Genomic DNA, 17816 nt, shown 5'->3' with positions numbered 1-17816 from the left:
GATTTAAAATTTTTGGAAAATAAATTTGTAAAATTCGTCTCAGCAATGATAATTGATCATAATCAACTTTCAATAAAGTTTTACTCGGTAATGCGAATGAAGCGTAAGTAATCACTAATCACATAACTAAATCAAGTCACAATTGCACTTAAAGGGCCAAGAATCAGGTAAAGACAACTGCCGAGTTTGTCCAATGATCCACGCTTTAGCTTTGAGATGAGAAGAAATTAAGGAGCGAGCCTTAGAGGGTCACGAGAGAACAGCGATGTCTTGCGGATGTTGTTAAGGCCACAAAACAGCATTACCACTCGCTCCAGTCCCACTCCGAATCCACCGTGAGGTGGTGCACCGTACCTGCAAACATTAATATTATTTGTAGCCTTCGTCAAACTCTGATAACCAATAATAGTTAGGAACCAAAACTAATTCGGTTTTGTGGTTTATTACCTGAATGAATCGATGTACGTTTTTATTGTCTCGACGTCAATCCCAAATCGTTTTGCCTGTTCCGTCAAGAGTTCTGGGTCATGGACACGTTGAGCTCCTGATATGATCTCCTCGCCTAAGGACAGAGACCGCAAATACAAGTATTTTAAAATGTGAACTTAGTCGGTGAGAAGACGACACACAAGGAAAAAAGAGAGAACTCAAAGATGAACCTCTTATGAAGACATCGAATGAGTTGCTGTAGTTAGGGTCGTCTGCACATGGCATAGTGTAGAATGGCCTAACAGCCGAAGGATAGCGATGCAGGATGTAGAACTCGGTGTCATACTTTTCCCGAACTAGCTCTCCAAGTTTTCTCTCTGTTTCGGTATTTAGATCTCCAAGAGGATCAGCCTGGACACCAGCTTCCTGTAAACACATCATGATTCAACATAACTACTTACAGTCCGTTTCAAATAACTCATCAAATCAAATGCAAAAAGACTAGTCTTACCTTAAGCATTTGAATCCCTTCTGCAAAGGTTAATTTCAATGTTTTTGGAAGAAACTGCAATTTTAGCGCAAATCATCAGAATGCAATAATATACCAAAAAAAAAAAAACAGTTTCCTAATAGTACTTGCTTATACTGCATGGTTACCTTCAACGGCTGAAATGGGTATTGCTTCCTAATAGCTTCAAGTTCCTTTTGGCAATTCTCGTTTATTTTATTGAATATGAACGGAAACAATTCGCCCACAAGATCCATTATCTGCACAACCAACAAAACTTAGCACCAGGCGCAGAATAGACATACTTGAGATTGAGAGGAAATCACATTTTTTAACCTCAGAGTAGTGTTTGTGAATCGCCATCTCCACATCAAGACCAATAAATTCGCACAGGTGTCTATGGGTGAACGAGTCTTCAGCTCTGTAAACAGCACCAACCTCAAAGACGCGTTCAAAGTCAGCACATATTGCCATCTGCTTATGAAGCTGAGGAGACTGAGCTAGACAGGCAGGCTGGCCTTTGTAGTCCAACCTAAATACAGCAGAGCCACCTTCACTACTCCCAGCCAGCAGTTTCGGTGAATGGATTTCAATAAAACCCTTACGTAGTAAGCACTCTCTCCATCCCTGCACAATTTTAATTACATATCTTCAGTTCAGTAAATCCTATCCTAGTCTTCGTGCATACACTAATAAGACTCATTATATATCACTATTAATACTCCATGTTGTTGCATATCAAATCCTAAAGACTGGCTTACAATTTGAATCCAGCTCTGAATGCTGAAGATTCCTTGATTAGTCGGTGTTCTGAGATCAATCACTCTAAAGTTCAAACGGGTGTCCTGATTGGCACCAGGCTTCCCAGCCTGCAACAATCATAGAAACAACTACTCTTATGAACACCGACACAGTTCCAACAAATCTCCAAATCATCACCACATTAATACTACCTGAATGTCTGCTTCACTACGAGCAGCGTCCTCGACATAAAGTGGCAGCATTTGCAAGGCACTGTTGACGCAGTACACTTTCCTCACTTGAATCTCAACCTACCAATAAAACACAAGTCAACGTCTCTCTTTGAATGTCACATCACAATTAGATCAAAGAAAGTGAAAACCAATCAATCAACCTGCTGCGTGGCGCCCGTCACAGGATCCTTAGGGAGAACAACGTAACCAATCACATCAACAAACGACTCTCTATTCAGCTGCCTAACGAACTTAACCATGTCAACACTCACATGATTCTCCTTCGACTCAGCAACCACACATTGAACCTTGGACCCCTTCTGCCTCACGATCAGAAACCCTTTTTTGCTGGAAACGTGTCGATACGTGTGCACTCTCCCCCTGATCAGAACCTCCGTCCCCGCCATCGCCTCCACAAGCTCCCTCACGTCGGTCCACTCCTTCCCTTCGACGGCCTCTCTCCACTTCCCGGCTTTGGGATCCTCCGTGGATTTTAGCTCGTTGAGAGTAACGTCTCCGTGGTTTCTGGAGAACGATTCTTCCTCGATGGAGAGGGAAGCTGTCTTGCGTGAGGCTTCTTCTTCTTCTTCTTCTTTCTCCTGACGGCGGCGTAGCTTCTCGAGCTTCGCGGCTTCCTTCTTCGCAGCTTTCTTGCTGATCTTCTCTCCGGATTCCTCCGGCGGCGTGGCGGTGGATGAGGATGGATTCTCCGGCTCCGACGACATGGCGTTTAGCTCCTTCGCAAGGGTTCAAATCAATTGCCTACTGGCTACTGGAAACTGGAGAGTGCAATGTCGAAATGTTGAAACAAAAACAACCCTACGCCATGATAACAACCCTGTTTATATATAAAGATATACCGGAGTGGGCCTAGTTAAGCCGACTAAGCTATATTTAGAAGCTTGAGTGTTGATGTTTTAATGGGCCTAGTTAAGCCTATTAAACCAAATTGGAAGTGTTGATATTTTAATTGATCTGATTTAAAATAATTTTTTATATGATTTTAAATGAATGAAAATTTAATATGATTTTATTTTAAAATTTTAAAATCTTCTTCTAAAAATCATGAGACATTTATTTCAATTTTTTTAAAACGAAAGAAAATTGAAAATTCTATCGAAATACTAAATCTTTAGAAACTCCCGAGAAAAAAATTCACAGCTTAAATATTTTTGGTAACATCATATTTCAAAATATTTAATAAAATGATAAGTTAGGTAAAGCTAGATTTTAAATGACTTTTCAAAGTCAATGTTCAAATAACAACAATAGATTTGTCATCTTAATACAAATCACATTAATACAAATCACATTAAGTTATTTAATGAGCCTGGTTAAGCCCCACTAAACCTAATAGAAGCTATATTGTTGGTTGATAACTTGATATTAAAATGGGCCTGGTTAAGCCCCTTAACAGCTTGAGTGTTTATAATTAAGCGACCCAAAAAAAAAAAAGGCAAAAAGTAATGCTTGATAAGACAAGCGTGAACGGTGAACAAGAAAAGACGGTTGCGCGTAGCTTGAAAGGTACTTACGCGCCGACCAATCATCCGCTGCGAAATGACACGGTGAGACGTTTCCACATGCTAAAGCGCGTGCGCAACAGTATCCCTCGGAGAGAGTGTGGCTCGGAAGATGTTCCCAATAAATAAGAAACGAATGTGCCAGCAAAGAACGGACCAAAACTAAAATAAATAAATGGGAGTGTTGGAAAAGTAAAAGGGAAGCAACGACGACTGAGTCATCTCCCTCCTCCTCCTCCGTTCTCCACCTCTGAACTTGATCGGAACTAAGCTCTTGGTGTTGCGATTTGATTACTTCCGTGGAGGCTTTGGTTTCTCTCTTGGATCCTTAAACTTATCTTCACCTCTGATTATTTACATGTCTTCCAGCTCAAATCTACTGCCTATGAAGCTCTAGGTAAGCCATGACTCCTTCTTCTAGCTTATCCCATCGTCTAATCATCGGATCTGTGTCTGAGTTCGTGAAAAAATGAAACTTCTTTCTGCTAGGACCTCATTTGTATTTGTACACAACTTGTGTTTCCTTTGATAGTAAATTTTGATTTTTTTTTTTCAATTGTGAAGAAGAGTACTTGCTTGAGAATCAAGGATCTGTCTTCATCTTTATTCACAACAAAAAAAAAAGTTTCATTCTTTTAGTAACATGTATGTTTCTATATAAGGTTGTAGAGCATCTTTAGCTTCAATACAGGTTGAAACCAACTTAAACTTTCATTTCTTCTTTACTGCAATGAAAGAGAAGACCTTTATGTCATGATAGTGATTGGTCGATCTGTCAAGAAAAGACCTTACTACAAACCATTTGTTTGTTACCTAGACAGAACTCTAAATTGTGTTTCTCATTTTTGTCATATCTTTTTTTGTTTTAGGTGCATGTTGAAGTGATTGAAAGGCATACCACATACCACGAGATTGTAAAAGATGCTTGAGGGGCCAAAGTTCGATATGCACGCTGTTGGCAATCACCACAATTACGATGCATTCACGCAAGACTTTTATCAAAAGCTCGGTGAAGAAGGTACAAACATGTCCACAGACAGCATGCAGACAAGTAACGCCGGAGGGTCCGTGTCAATGTCTGTGGATAACAGTAGCGTTGGTTCTAGCGACGCTCTTATCGGCCACCCCGGTTTGAAGCCTATGCGCCATCCCTACTCTCTCTCCGTTGGGCAAAGCGTGTTTCGCCCCGGGAGAGTCACGCATGCGCTCAACGATGATGCCTTGGCGCAAGCGTTGATGGACAGCAGCTATCCAACTCAGGGGCTTGCGAACTACGAAGAGTGGACTATAGATCTGAGGAAGCTTCACATGGGTCCCGCGTTCGCGCAAGGGGCGTTTGGTAAGTTATACAGAGGGACTTACAACGGAGAGGATGTAGCGATTAAGCTACTAGAGAGGCCAGAGAACAGCCCCGAGAAGGCGCAGGCCCTGGAGCAGCAGTTTCAGCAGGAGGTTTCTATGCTCTCGTTTCTGAAGCACCCCAACATCGTCAGGTTCATCGGCGCTTGCATCAAACCGATGGTGTGGTGCATCGTGACTGAATATGCGAAAGGAGGTTCGGTGAGACAGTTTTTGACTAAGAGGCAAAACCGAGCTGTGCCTTTGAAGTTGGCTGTTAAGCAGGCGTTGGATGTTGCCAGAGGTATGGCTTACGTCCACGAGCGCAACTTTATACACAGGGATCTGAAGTCGGATAACCTCCTCATATCAGCTGATCGGTCCATCAAGATTGCTGACTTTGGCGTTGCGAGAATCGAAGTTCAAACTGAAGGGATGACACCTGAGACAGGGACTTACAGATGGATGGCTCCGTAAGTTAGAATAGTTTCTTGAACTATGAATCATTATCAATCCTTATCTGCAAGTTATATATAGACTTAACTTCCTTTCTTGATGCAGAGAAATGATCCAGCATAGACCTTACACTCAAAAAGTGGACGTCTACAGTTTTGGAATCGTGCTGTGGGAGTTGATAACGGGTCTGTTACCGTTCCAGAACATGACTGCTGTTCAAGCTGCATTTGCGGTGGTGAACAGAGGAGTGCGTCCAACGGTCCCAGCTGATTGTCTCCCTGTGCTTGGTGAGATCATGACACGTTGCTGGGATGCGAACCCTGAAGTCCGTCCTTGTTTTGCAGAGGTTGTCAATCTTCTTGAGGCGGCTGAAACCGAGATAATGACGACTGCGAGGAAAGCCCGTTTCAGATGTTGCATGACGCAACCAATGACAATCGACTAATCTGTTGTGTGAAGAAAGAGAGAGGACAAGAAGAGGACATAACAAAGAAAGAGAGGAAGAAGGGCTTTAGATATATGTAAGTTTGTGTGTGTAATATCAGATTGTATCTCTTTTCCCAAGGTAGGAGAAGTAACACCAACCATTTTAGACTACTGAAACTTCTGTATGCAGAAAATGAACAAAACAAATGTACTGTGAATGTCTGAAGTGTTTGGTTTAGTTTTCCTTGAATTTATGTTTCCTTACTGTGGCAGAGGAGCATTTGATGTGTGATGAATCCGATGATGATGCATGCCTCAAGTATGAGGTGTGAGTGTGAAATGAGAAATCATGATTCTGAGAATCTGTTTCCTTTTTTAATTACTGACCATCAAATAAACATGCAACTTCTAAAAGAAAAATACAAAGTTACTTGTCAACAAAACTTTGGGTAGTGAATCCATCTTAGACACACTGTAGAGTTCAAAAGAAAATAAGATTAAAGCATTAAGATTGAGTGTTGTCCAGAAAATCCTCCTCGCCATCAACATTGTCATCTTCATCATCACCACTATCTTCATCATCACCATCACTCATAATCTCCAAAAAGTCACCACCTTCAAAGAGCATACGTCCATCATCATCATCAAAATCGCTTGCACTATTATCTTCATTGTCATCGCTGCTAATGTCATCATCTCCGCTATCGTCTCCAGCTAGTCCCAGAATCCGGTCCAGGTCATCTTCATCGTCTTCATCATCTTCATCTTCGTCCTCTGTCTCACCATCATCATCGGGATCAGAGTCATCATCTGTTGGTTTCCGTCTGCCAATCTCATACAACCTCGCTGAGGATAACATATCGTCTTGATCTTCCATTGTGATCAGCCCAAGGAAAGAGTCTGTTGGTTCGGTGGCAAAGTCGAGGAGACATCGGTCCACGGGTATAGTGGCAACGTCTGAATAGTTGATCGCATCAAGAGTGCGGAAAGCAGCAAACAACGGATGCTTCGAACGGCACGTGTGGACAGCAGACATCACGTCCTCAATGTTTCTCCTCAGCATTGCGTATATGACATCACCCCTGGAGTTGAACGTAATAGCTGTCTGGTCCAGTGATGGTACACTTCGAAGTAGCCTCATTTTCCTCAAATCCCAGACCTCAGAGTTTATGATCACCTGTTATAAAAAACATCATATTGAGATAAGCCAAGACATGATGGCAGTTTATTATCTTTGGTATTCTCACATATAAAAGATTTCAGAAGAGAGTAATATGATTTATCATTACCTCGTTTCGAGAAGGATGAAAACCACCGCCGCCATAATCAGTAAATTGATCAAACCGGCTGACCTCATCTGGAACACGGCGATCCCACAGATGACCATTCCACAATATTAGTGTATCGCAAGGGCTGAAGTGTACAAGAGAATATGGACTACTCCGAGAAGAAGTTGATGTGTCAGTGTATTTATGGGAAAGAGTGCAGCTCTCTACGTTATACAGAAGAACATCTTTTGTTGATCCTTCACATGAGAGCGCTGCAAAATATCGCCCAGAGTTGCTGAATTTTGCAGCCTTGCACCCATCAAAGGAGTGCTTAGACCCATTAGTTATATAAGAAGCGTCCCACAACTGCACATCACTGGAACTAGAAGAAAGTAACAACTGAGTATCGCCAGAGACATATGGCTGAACAAGTGTTACCGGAGCCTGGTGGCCTGAGAAACTCTCAAGCAAGCTACAGCTGCTAGCGTCGAATATTTTGATTTCTCCAGCATGACTACCGACTGCTAAATGATTAGTACCTCCAAGTAGTGAGATGCATGTAAAGAGAGCATTCTCATCTCGGCAAGATCTCCAAGATTTGAATCTGCTGAAAACGAACTGACGGTCCCTGCGACTCCCATGGACTCCACTGTAAAAACTTTGAAGCTCGCGGGTTCCAAGACGGCCAGTGACATTTAGTGGAGCTTCAAGTAAACGTTTAGGTTCAGGACAGACATGCGGGTGTAGGAGAGACACAGGGGGAAGAGTTGTGATTGGAGCCAGACACTGTCTGTGTTGGTGTTTCAAATACTGAACAACAAGAGAGTCTAGTGTTAACCGTTCCGTATTTGAAGGCTGGGGATCGCTTGGAAGCCTTAGCTGAGAAGCAGGTGTCATCAGTCCTAGCCTGGAGCTCCCAGATTGGTTAACATCCAAAGCTGAAGCTGGTGTTTGTAAACCTGAAGCATCCGCAATGGTTGAACTCCTACGAAAGGAAGCCGTGGTTCGACAAGCTGGAGATGGCGGTCCTAGCTCCCCCAAATTGATTCTTTTACCTGAAACTGAGACATCTGGGTCTTTAAGCTCCGACAATTTCCGTTTTCTGGGAAAAGTCGGGGTCTTAAATTGAGAATCGGCATCAATGTCGCTCTTCAAAACTAATTCTGCAGCAGTTTTTGATGTATCCGCACAAGCAGGATCTGAATTTGAACTACTACTGTCTATTCTCTGAGTAGACTGTGGGTGAGCGTCCTGGGGGAAAGTTTGATTCCGTGACTGCAAACTAAAGCTGGGTGAGAAAGTCAACTGTTTCTTCTTTGCGGATGGAGCTGCATTACCTATCAAGCTAGGATCTTCCTCATGAGTATTGACTTTGAGTTTACTGGGGAAAAAACCACCGCTAGCACGGCCAGAGGGCCACTGTTGCTGTGCTACCGGCGTGGACGTCTCCTGTGTCGAGGGAGCCAGATGTTTCTTCTTGGCAGATATAGCCGCATTACATCTAGAATTAGGATCGTCGTCATGTGCACAGACTTTGGGTTTGCTGGTGAAAAATCCACCGTTAGCACGGCCAGAAGGCCACTGTTCCTGAACTACCGGCGCAGGCATCTCTTGTGTAGCGGAAAATGCAATAGAAGAAGGGGGAGCCAGGGAAGGTAGAGGACTCAACTGAGTCTCTTTCAACAGTGCTGAAGCAGTTTCACCAAGACCTGATGCCTGGAGGTGCTCATGGATAAGGAGCAAAAGCTCCTTAGAATCATATGTTATAGGTGTTGCTGCTGCAATGGCGGCTCTTTCAATGCGCCTCAAGGTTGGAGTAGCAGCATCACTGGCTGTTAGTGTATTCGCATGCCCTGAATTTGTCAATATCTACAAACGCATATAAACCACAACTGAAAACGTTTGCAAAACTTCAACAGAGAGACAACTTCAATTACTAATGAAGCACACAAAAAACAATTCCATAAACAAGAAATATAAATCAGTTCAGATGGTTACCCCTATTAGCTCAAGGGCCACCTGAGCAAGTTCAGCCTGCCACCTGACCTGATCTGTTCCACTTGACTGACCACCTGCATCCCGAATTAGTTCTGACAAACTCTTACCAACCTAGAAACCATGTTTGGAAAGTCAGTACAGAAACAAAAAAACGAGAGGACGAAGATAACTGGGGAAAGAAATTTGTTATATTCTACCTCAAGTTTAGTCAGTATTTGTGCAATTGTCTCATCTCTAGCAAGACCAAGAAGTACCCTGCAAGCCAACGCTCGTAGACAATCTGGGGCAGCAGGGGGGTTCACATAAATTCTCGGCTGAAGAAGTTTTAAGAGAATTTTTATACCATCATTCCCACGAACAGCTTCACGTGCTAGACGATAGACCTGCTCCAACTTAGCAGCAAGGCCAGCAGAACCAGTTCCTGCTCCTAAGAAAATTCTTCTATCACCGACCAACCCTGAAGACGCTGGTGCAACAGGAGTTGGCGGAGCATTACCAGTGGACTGAGTATCTGCAGCAGCATCGGTTGAAGGACGGGCAGTGGCTTGGCCGGAAACAGGTTGATGGTTTTGTGCAAGAGGCGGTTTATTACTTAATGATGGTGGAGGGCAGACCAGATTGATTAGGACATTTAGTGCAGGCTGTATGATCTGCAATAACAAAGAAAATAGGCAAGTAAAAATGAGAAGCAAAAGAAGAAAGACTAAACCCATGTGAATAATGTATAAAGCAGACTGCTGACCTCTGGGTCCACTATGCTGTTAGAAATATTTGCTGCATCCAGAACAACGGCAATGCCCGCACGATTGTTGCTCAGTGTGGCACTCACAATTGCTTTGCGGCCATCAGGTATTGATGTAACTATGTGAAGAACACCAAAAGCATGCTGAAGCAGATCATGGAGATAACGGTCTACTGGTGGAGTCTGTGCATGCGACCAACATGTAAGTGCATGGTAGAAAAAAAACAAAGTACCTATGAAGAGTATAATACTACAGTACCTGACATAGTTCCAACATGGTAACATGTCCAGAGGACGCCAAAAAGTTATTGACAGCAGGCCACTGAGTTCTCACAAAGGTCGGACCCAACTTCCGATCCTTCTGTAACTGATGGAATACGGCATCTACAGCTTCATTGCTGATGTCAAGGGGCTTATAGGCTGCCCTTACATTAGGAACATTTCGCACACCACCTCGGCCACTTCTGCTAGGACGAATGGAATCCACAAGCAAAAGTAGATGAGCTCTAAAATACTGGCGCAAAGCAAAACAGGTGTGAAAAGCCATCTGTTTCTCTGACGATGTCATGACTTCAGGGGCTGATCGGTCAGAATTAGCACCAGTTCTAACTGAGGCTGCATCTTTAAGAATCGCAAGGAGTTTCTGCAAGCTATTATGAGCATCAAATGCATCTAAAATGGCTCTAAAGACAAAAGCAGCAGCGAAGAATAAGGCTGCATTTTTCCTGGCTTGATCCTGGGAGCAGTCTAGAAGTTCGATAGCTAATTTAACCAGTTGATGTATGAGATCCGATGGAAGTGCACAAACACGCTCCATTATACCCTGAGAAAAAAAAAAGAAATTGAAGGTAAGAAGAAGAAGCCGGATCTGTAGTAATTCAACGATAGATCTGTGAAAAGATAGCACTAGATCGTACAACTTTGCTGTTATTACTACCTGAAGAGAGCCTATGGTGTATAAGCAAGATGACAGACCATAAAAGGTCTCCGTAACCCTTGGTACAGCAAGTAATTTTTGCAAGCCACCACGGTCAACAAACATTGCAGCAAACTTCCGGTGTGCAGCCAAAGCGCAAATTAACTTCATTACGTCACGTAACAAAGGGGAAAAACCATCTCCAAGTTGGGATGTACGTTCCAGTAGCGTAATGCATACATCAACACCTTTTTCATGGAGAACAGGCCCGAGAACCTCGACATATTCACCAAGTATTTCAAGGCACTGGATGCAATATTTTTCTTGTAACTGAGCCAACGACTCCATATCTGGAAGTGAAACTTCTCCAACCTCGGCAATTGCGTCTGTTTCCACGCAATTCAATTCCGCAGTCTGATCAGATATAACACAAGTGGGATTTCTGCACAGCCCAAATAGCAGAGTTAACTAGAAGCTACCATATTTGATAAACCTCAGTAGAATTAACAACTACATAGCATGACTAACCTTGAAACCTCAGCGGCATCTATGACTGTAGTAGCTGCTCGAACAGCAGCAGACACGGCAGCTTCTTCACTGCCAGATGACTTGAATTCCTGGAATCATTTAAAAATAAAGACATTCAATATACCAGAGGTTCATAAAGGAATGAAATCATTAGCAGCTAGACAAAATAAAAACATGCCTCCAAAGCAGCAGTTTTAACAAGCTCTGCTGCAGCATCGCCAGCTGCTTTAGCTGCGTCATCAGGAGCATGGGCAGCTCTAGCTTCGGTTTCAGCAGCTCCAACTGCTCTCTTTACTAGATCAGTTATATTTTTGGTTCCTACCCAGCAACCTTGAAAGCACTCATCATTCTCATCTCTTTCAATCCCTACAATACCAGATTTCATTTTCCCCAGACATAAGGTCACATCTTCTGCATTTCTGACATCCGAATTTTTTGGTAGATCCCTATCTCTGACACCCAGACGAATTGATCTAGGAGATGTCAAGAGAACGTCTGTATCAGTAGCACCTTCGTTCACCTTTCCTCTCCCCCTGGATTTTGATCGGTTCATTCTGTGTTTTGAAGGGTCATCTCTTCCGGTATTGTCATCTCCAGGTTTCAGTTTACAGTCAACAACAGCTGAAACATTGCCATCGATTTCGAATTCTCCTTCAGACTGACCCATCTCTCTACCGGAGTCTGCGTCAAGAACATGGTCACCTTCAACTGTATCCACAACCCTCCGCACCCTACCTCGACCTTCTTCTTTTCCTTTTAAGGAAACATGCTTAGCCTCAGTTGTATGAAGGGCATCTCTACGGCTTGTGCTCGAGTCTCCAATAACACGTACTCGAAGATAATGCATAAGCTTAGCAGATAGTCCTGATGCCAAGACGTCTTCAACTAATTGACCACGACTTGTATAGGTCAGATAAAAAAGAAAATAATATTATTTCAGCTGTAGGCGCCAAAAAAACATTTTAAGCATCAAAAAGAGACAACAAAATGAAAATATTTTAATCAGATGTACCTCGTCAGAGAGATAGCGAGAAGTCCTGTGGAATAAGTCTTTAACATCTCAGCATCTGAGGCCTCTTTGCTGCCAGAGTGTTCACCAGGAAACTTGACTGACTCATCCAAGACCCAGTTTTTAAATTTATCCATAACAGCATCGTCGAAAACATAAGGATACTGTAAGGAAAAAAAAGAGAGCATCGCATCACGAACCAACCATTTCCAACGAGCTGCTAAGCGTAAAAGAAAGGAGCAAAGTCTTACCATGGAAGTAAGCGAACAGTTCACTAGCAGCCTTACGGAGGCTGCCTTCACCGCGGTTGAGTAAGTATCCTCAGTAAGAAAATTTGAGGAAATCAGTTCAAAAAACTCATCATTCTCCTGTAAACATCAAGAAACCAAAAATAAGAAGAAATAAGCTACTAAAGCAATGACTGATCCATCAAAAGGACTTACTCTGATGAGATTACACAGATTGCCACTGATATGATTACTGCGATCATTGGAGTAGAATTCACTCTCCTTTACAAACCTGCGGACACAAGAAAGAAAGCGTCAAGCTATAAAAATGAACAAATCAAGAAGAGAGTGTGAAAGCATCATACAGAGACTCTTTGGACTCAAGAATATGACTAAGAGCGTGGAGGATAGTAGGGTTAGGGTTATTAGCACCGGCGGTGATACTATCCATGAGCTTCTGCGCCTTCTCTATAAGCTCGTCTTCTTCCTCAACCTCCGCCGCAATAGCCGTTACTTCGTCCTCCTCCTCCTCCTCCTGTTGTCCTTCTTCATGGTCAGCTCCGCCGATTGAATTTTCCGTCTCCGCCGTAACAGCCGTTGGATTACGGACCTCGGCATCATGCCCTTGTTCGTCCATGTTTTACAGGCGATTGAAATAAACGTTTGGGATCGTGGAAATTACAAGTTCGTTTCGAGGAAGAGAAAAAAAAGAAAAAAGAAAAAAAAGAGAGAAGCTTTGAGTTGTTGTGGAGTAGTATAAGAGGTGGCAGGTGGAGACGACGAAGCTGAACTGACTATGATACTAAAACATAACCCGAACCGTTTTTTTACGAAACAAACCCTAAACCCGTATTTTAAGAGGGGGGTCAATATTTCAAGCGATGGGCTTTATAAAGCCCATATTTCAATATATAGGCCTTACATAGGGCCCATAGTTGGAGTTAGTCTCTGGTAATAAACGGAGGAGAGACCACCAAATAAGAGCACCATTATAGAAAGTTCTTAGGGTGAAGTTCTTACCGGAATATAAGAATCCGTCTCTTAATTTTTAATTAAAAAAAGCTAAAAATCGGTTCTTAAATAAGAGTTTTAAGAGCCGGTTCTTAATTTTTTTAGTTAAAAGTTAAGAGACGAGTTCTTATATTTCGCTAAGAACCTCACTCTAAGGATCTTCCAATAATCATGTTGTGATACATAAATCTAGGCATGGGCATAATATCTGTAACCCAAAATCTAAATCGAACCCGAACCGAAAAACTCGATCCGTATCCGGTCCAAAATGTAAAAAATATCTGAATAGGTCTTGTAAGGTGGTACAAAACATATTTGAACCTGAAGTGTTATTAACCGAACCCGAACAGGTAATCCGAAAAATCGAAAAAACCGAAAAATTCGAAAAATATCCGAAGAAACCGATCTGAATGTCCAAAATAATATACAATATAATTATATGAAACATGAATATATACTTAAAATAATTTCATATTTATTTTGATATGTTATCTAACAATAAGTATTTAAAATATAAATAACTACCTTAAATACTTAATTATATATAAATAAATATATATTTCTTATGTTTTACTTTTAAATTTTAGATTTTATTTCAGGTATATCCGAACCGATCCAATATAACCCGAATCCGAATGATATATGATTACTTTATGGATTTTATGATGTGATACAGAATCGATCCGAACCAGATGTGTTATATTTGAACCCGGCATGTACTTCCAAATTTACTAAAATGAGACCTATGAGGTGTTATAAAAAAGAACCGAAATCCGAAAAACTCAATTCGAACGCCAACGGGTACCCAAACACTCTGGCCTACATAAATCTCAATGTTTCTTTTATAGTTTTCTCAATAAACAGCAATGTTTTCTTTAAGACAGAAGAATAAACAATCAAAAACCATCATAGAACAATATACATACACATCAACAAGAGTAACAACACTGCCGCTGATCTTGTTAAACACATCTTGGTACTTGCTTCACCACCTGAAGAATCCGACTTGATCATTATCTTAAACTGGCAACTCCCAAAAGAAGGATCCCTTGTAACGATCATAGATATACCCCCAGGGAACTTACACGCACTCTCCAGCTGGTCACTCACCTGATAATAACTATTAAACGCATACGAAACATTCTGCGCCAAATCCAAGCCCCCACAAGAAGAACCATACCCAAGACTAGTGCAATCAGCATGATCACAAGCGTAGCCAACGCTCGGTCCAAGCTGAGGATCCTCAAGACTAGCAGACGGCGCGAGAACGCACCATTTCTTCCCCATGTGATGCACATCCTTCGCTGGAACCAACCCGTTACCGTTTCCAAGAAGGCTGAGCTGATACTTAGGCCGCCCATCGATGTAAAACATCCCCCAGTGTCTCTCAAAGTTCCCTGGCTGAATGCTCTTGGCATCTTCGTCGATAAGGCTAAACAAGTAAGCGTCCAAGGGACCTGGTCTCATAGGCGTCCCCCTACCAGCTCTCTGACGGTTCATGAAGCCTTGATTATACCGCCGTGCGTACTGCATGTTGGCGTTCTTATCTCCATCCGTGGGCCACCCGACTTCCCCAACGACGATGGACAAGTTACCAAACCCGTTCTTCTGCAAGGACCAGACTAATGTATCGTAGTTCGCGTCGAGAACGTTGTCGTAGACTCTGCCATTGTCGTTTATAGGATCACCTGTGCCGTCGAAGAAGGCGAACTCCACGGGGAAGTGAGGGTCGTTGTAGAGACTGATGAAAGGGTAGATGTTGATGGTGAAGGGAGCTTGGTTGTCGCTTAGGAACTTGACGATGCTGATCATGAGGTCGCGGATTTCGAGTCTGAAGTCTCCGTCTGAAGGGAGGTTGGATGCGCTTTGGTACACGTCTGCGTTGAGTGGGACTGTGACTTTCACCTGGGTGGCTAAACCGGCTTTGATGAGAGCTGATTGTATGTTCTGGAGAGCGGGGAGTGTTATGTCCTCGAATGTTCCGTTGAATGCCTTTAGAAATGGCTCGTTCCCAACTGCCACGTACCTAACGTTTAGACACCAACACAAGTCAACACAACAGAACAAGTCAAAGTTTCTATCTTTACTCATCAAACTTGTAATCAAAAGTCTAATAAAGATTGAAGCTTTAGGGATAAGCACAAGTCAACACCAGTGAGCAAGAAGATTGTCTTCAAAGTTTCTATCTTTATCACAAACTGTAATGCATAAGCACAAGTCAACACAGTGACCAAGACTATCTTTAAAGTTTCTATCTTTACTTACTAACTGTGATCAAAACTCTAAAGATTGAAGCTTTAGGCATAAGCACAAGTCAGCACCAGTGAGCAAGAAGATTGTCTTCAAAGTTTCTATCTTTACTCAGAAACTGTAATCAAAAGTCTAAAGACTGAAGCTTTAGGCATAAACACAAGTCAACACAGTGACCAAGACTATCTTTAAAGTTTCAACATTTACTTGCTAACTGTAATCAAAACTCTAAAGATTGAAGCTTTAGGCATAAGCACAAGTCAACACAGTGACCAAGATGAACCTCAAAGTTTCTATCTTTACTCACAAACTGTCTAAAGATTGAAGCTTTAGGGCATAAGAACAACAAACCTGATATCGACGCCATTGGAGGAGACATGAGCAGAGACGTTTTGAGAAACCCATCTCTCTGCGACTGCAACGCTTGCAGCTATAGGTGCTAGTAAGTCGTTTGGGATTCCGACCATAACTTGAATCCCCGACCGACTTAAAGCTCCGAGAATCTTAGTGTCGGCCTCGAAAAGTTTCACCTTTCGGATTCCGTTAGCCTGGAGAAGCCTCACCACCGTCGCTGGAGGTAGCGGGTGACTTGCCTGTGAGCCCCAGTTCACACCAATCGCTACAACTTCGATAAACAAGTTACAGTATAGCATAATAAGTACGACAGAGACGGCGACAACACTTTTGGACAGCATCCCTAAACTAATAACCCAACAAACAAAAATCTGAACTTTATAACTAAAACGAGCTCAGATGTAAGCAGAACAGAGCTGAAGTTGAAAACTTTGGTTTCAAGAAGAACAGAGCTGAAGTTGCTTCTTTCAAAAAATCATTACGGTGGATTTGGAGAAGAGGAAGGAAGAAGTTTCAAGATTTAAAAATTGAAAATCGGTGAAGAACACGAGACTGGAGAATGTTTTGTATTTTCCTCGTGTTGCAGAAATCGAGCATAAACTAAAATGGCTTTTTAGTTCTGTCCTAATGTCTGAAAGGTGGTGTGAATGCTTTGATTGGTGTACTATAATCTTAAATTAGCAGTATATTATGTAGATTTTAAAATAAGGATAGAGAAGCTAAAAGAGGAACATTTATATAAATTTCCACTAGGTGTTGGTTGGTCTACAGTGTATATAAATTTATAGTATACACTTTTAAAATTTAAAATTTGATACGGTTTTTTAATTATGAAAACTTCAATAATAAAAAATATATGAACTTTATATAGTAGCAAATAAAAATTATACCATTACCACTTTCCCTAATATGATAGACTGGAAAGTGTTGCACAAAAAAAAAAGATAGACCGGAAAGTATAAATAATACTATTAAATTTGTTGATTTATAAATTTATGTAGTGCTAGCATCTAAAGACTATTGGTTGTATTTTGTCCGACGTAGAATAGGTGCTGCTAATAAGATTGTTTGGCGTGAGGCAAGGTTACGTGGATGAGGTCAAGCAGATGTGTAAAGGAAAAACAAAAAAAAAAGACTGAGGAGCAGTGTTAAGTGATGATGTTGGGATTAAAGTTGAATGATCATGAAATAGATAAAAATATTCGTTATTGTGAAAAGAACAGCGAAAGAGAGAATGTAAGAGGTCGGTACTCCGCAGCAGGGACATGGTTGGTGATTAAACTTAGGAAGACAACCACTAATTACTAGAATGAGACAACTAATACGAAAAGGGGAAGTGATAAGGACAAGTAAAGCTCGAGGGGGTGGTAGACTGGTAGAGAGAGAACATACAAGTGGTGTGGTGCCCAGTTTTGGTCTATGTATTGTTACTTTTGAGTGTGATTCACGATCGTTCACCGACCGGATAACGCATCCATGCGATCCTGATTCCCTTTATCTTTTTGATAGAAACATAAAACAGATATACATACTTTATAATATATTAAACGAAATAATGTATACTGTTTCCGAGCGTCAACATAGCAACGTCAAATCCTTTACAAGAGCTTAAGATATGTGAAATAATACTCAGCTTGTCGCGAAAAGTCAGAAAAAAAAACGTCGTATATGTTGATAATATAAAAGATGTGGGGCCCGTTGCACTATTTGCACAGTGGATTTCTTTTCCATATAAACGATCGTTCCGATCGATAGTAGACATATCATTCCTTCTCCTTCTAATAACACATCATCTCTTATTATCAGTGTTATCTTCTCCTACGGGTATAAAATTTTGCCCTTATTTAAATTTCCTCGAT

At 41.8% G+C, this 17816-nt stretch overlaps 4 protein-coding genes across 4 annotated transcripts; 1 reads left to right on the top strand and 3 right to left on the bottom strand.

The window, feature by feature from the left end:
• Positions 1–20: 20 nt before the first annotated feature.
• On the bottom strand, positions 21–2720 carry LOC106301729 (aspartate--tRNA ligase 2, cytoplasmic-like). Its single transcript, XM_013738194.1, has 9 exons — positions 2073–2720; positions 1891–1989; positions 1699–1806; positions 1274–1564; positions 1087–1197; positions 941–994; positions 660–855; positions 448–562; positions 21–354 (listed from the first exon to the last, which is right to left on the bottom strand). The coding sequence occupies exons 1-9, from the start codon at positions 2634–2636 to the stop codon at positions 228–230; spliced, it is 1665 nt and encodes a 554-aa protein (XP_013593648.1). The 5' UTR covers positions 2637–2720; the 3' UTR covers positions 21–227.
• Positions 2721–3458: 738 nt separating this feature from the next.
• LOC106305640 (serine/threonine-protein kinase HT1-like) lies at positions 3459–5904 on the top strand. The gene is made up of 3 exons (XM_013741992.1): positions 3459–3831; positions 4304–5245; positions 5334–5904. Exons 2-3 carry the CDS (start codon positions 4356–4358, stop codon positions 5671–5673), a joined length of 1230 nt encoding a protein of 409 aa, XP_013597446.1. The 5' UTR covers positions 3459–3831; positions 4304–4355; the 3' UTR covers positions 5674–5904.
• A 103-nt stretch (positions 5905–6007) lies between these two features.
• Positions 6008–13190, bottom strand: LOC106305639 (DDB1- and CUL4-associated factor homolog 1-like). Its single transcript, XM_013741991.1, has 13 exons — positions 12708–13190; positions 12559–12634; positions 12367–12483; positions 12119–12279; positions 11285–12005; positions 11107–11195; positions 10600–11020; positions 9922–10485; positions 9663–9845; positions 9118–9570; positions 8921–9031; positions 6944–8791; positions 6008–6831 (listed from the first exon to the last, which is right to left on the bottom strand). The coding sequence occupies exons 1-13, from the start codon at positions 12977–12979 to the stop codon at positions 6160–6162; spliced, it is 5688 nt and encodes a 1895-aa protein (XP_013597445.1). The 5' UTR covers positions 12980–13190; the 3' UTR covers positions 6008–6159.
• Positions 13191–14155: 965 nt separating this feature from the next.
• Positions 14156–16662, bottom strand: LOC106301285 (glucan endo-1,3-beta-glucosidase 5-like). Its single transcript, XM_013737649.1, has 2 exons — positions 15955–16662; positions 14156–15379 (listed from the first exon to the last, which is right to left on the bottom strand). Exons 1-2 carry the CDS (start codon positions 16296–16298, stop codon positions 14260–14262), a joined length of 1464 nt encoding a protein of 487 aa, XP_013593103.1. The 5' UTR covers positions 16299–16662; the 3' UTR covers positions 14156–14259.
• Between the last annotated feature and the right edge of the window lie 1154 nt (positions 16663–17816).

Source organism: Brassica oleracea, chromosome C7 (assembly GCF_000695525.1).
Source record: "Brassica oleracea var. oleracea cultivar TO1000 chromosome C7, BOL, whole genome shotgun sequence".
NCBI classification, from domain to species: domain Eukaryota; kingdom Viridiplantae; phylum Streptophyta; class Magnoliopsida; order Brassicales; family Brassicaceae; genus Brassica; species Brassica oleracea.
This window is presented reverse-complemented; position numbering and strand designations above follow the sequence as displayed.

Excerpts from the sequence above, each read along its gene's own strand:
- LOC106301729 (XM_013738194.1), bottom strand. The coding sequence starts at position 2,636 with ATGTCGTCGGAGCCGGAGAATCCATCCTCATCCACCGCCACGCCGCCG. Across the intron at positions 856-940 it reads AAGGGATTCAAATGCTTAAG|GAAGCTGGTGTCCAGGCTGA; the intron begins GTAAGACTAGTC and ends ATGTGTTTACAG. Across the intron at positions 355-447 it reads ACGTACATCGATTCATTCAG|GTACGGTGCACCACCTCACG; the intron begins GTAATAAACCAC and ends TAATGTTTGCAG.
- LOC106305640 (XM_013741992.1), top strand. The coding sequence starts at position 4,356 with ATGCTTGAGGGGCCAAAGTTCGATATGCACGCTGTTGGCAATCACCAC. Across the intron at positions 5,246-5,333 it reads ACTTACAGATGGATGGCTCC|AGAAATGATCCAGCATAGAC; the intron begins GTAAGTTAGAAT and ends TTCTTGATGCAG.
- LOC106305639 (XM_013741991.1), bottom strand. The coding sequence starts at position 12,979 with ATGGACGAACAAGGGCATGATGCCGAGGTCCGTAATCCAACGGCTGTT. Across the intron at positions 12,006-12,118 it reads CTCGCTATCTCTCTGACGAG|TCGTGGTCAATTAGTTGAAG; the intron begins GTACATCTGATT and ends GACCTATACAAG. Across the intron at positions 9,032-9,117 it reads AAATACTGACTAAACTTGAG|GTTGGTAAGAGTTTGTCAGA; the intron begins GTAGAATATAAC and ends CATGGTTTCTAG.
- LOC106301285 (XM_013737649.1), bottom strand. The coding sequence starts at position 16,298 with ATGCTGTCCAAAAGTGTTGTCGCCGTCTCTGTCGTACTTATTATGCTA. Across the intron at positions 15,380-15,954 it reads TCCAATGGCGTCGATATCAG|GTACGTGGCAGTTGGGAACG; the intron begins GTTTGTTGTTCT and ends TCTAAACGTTAG.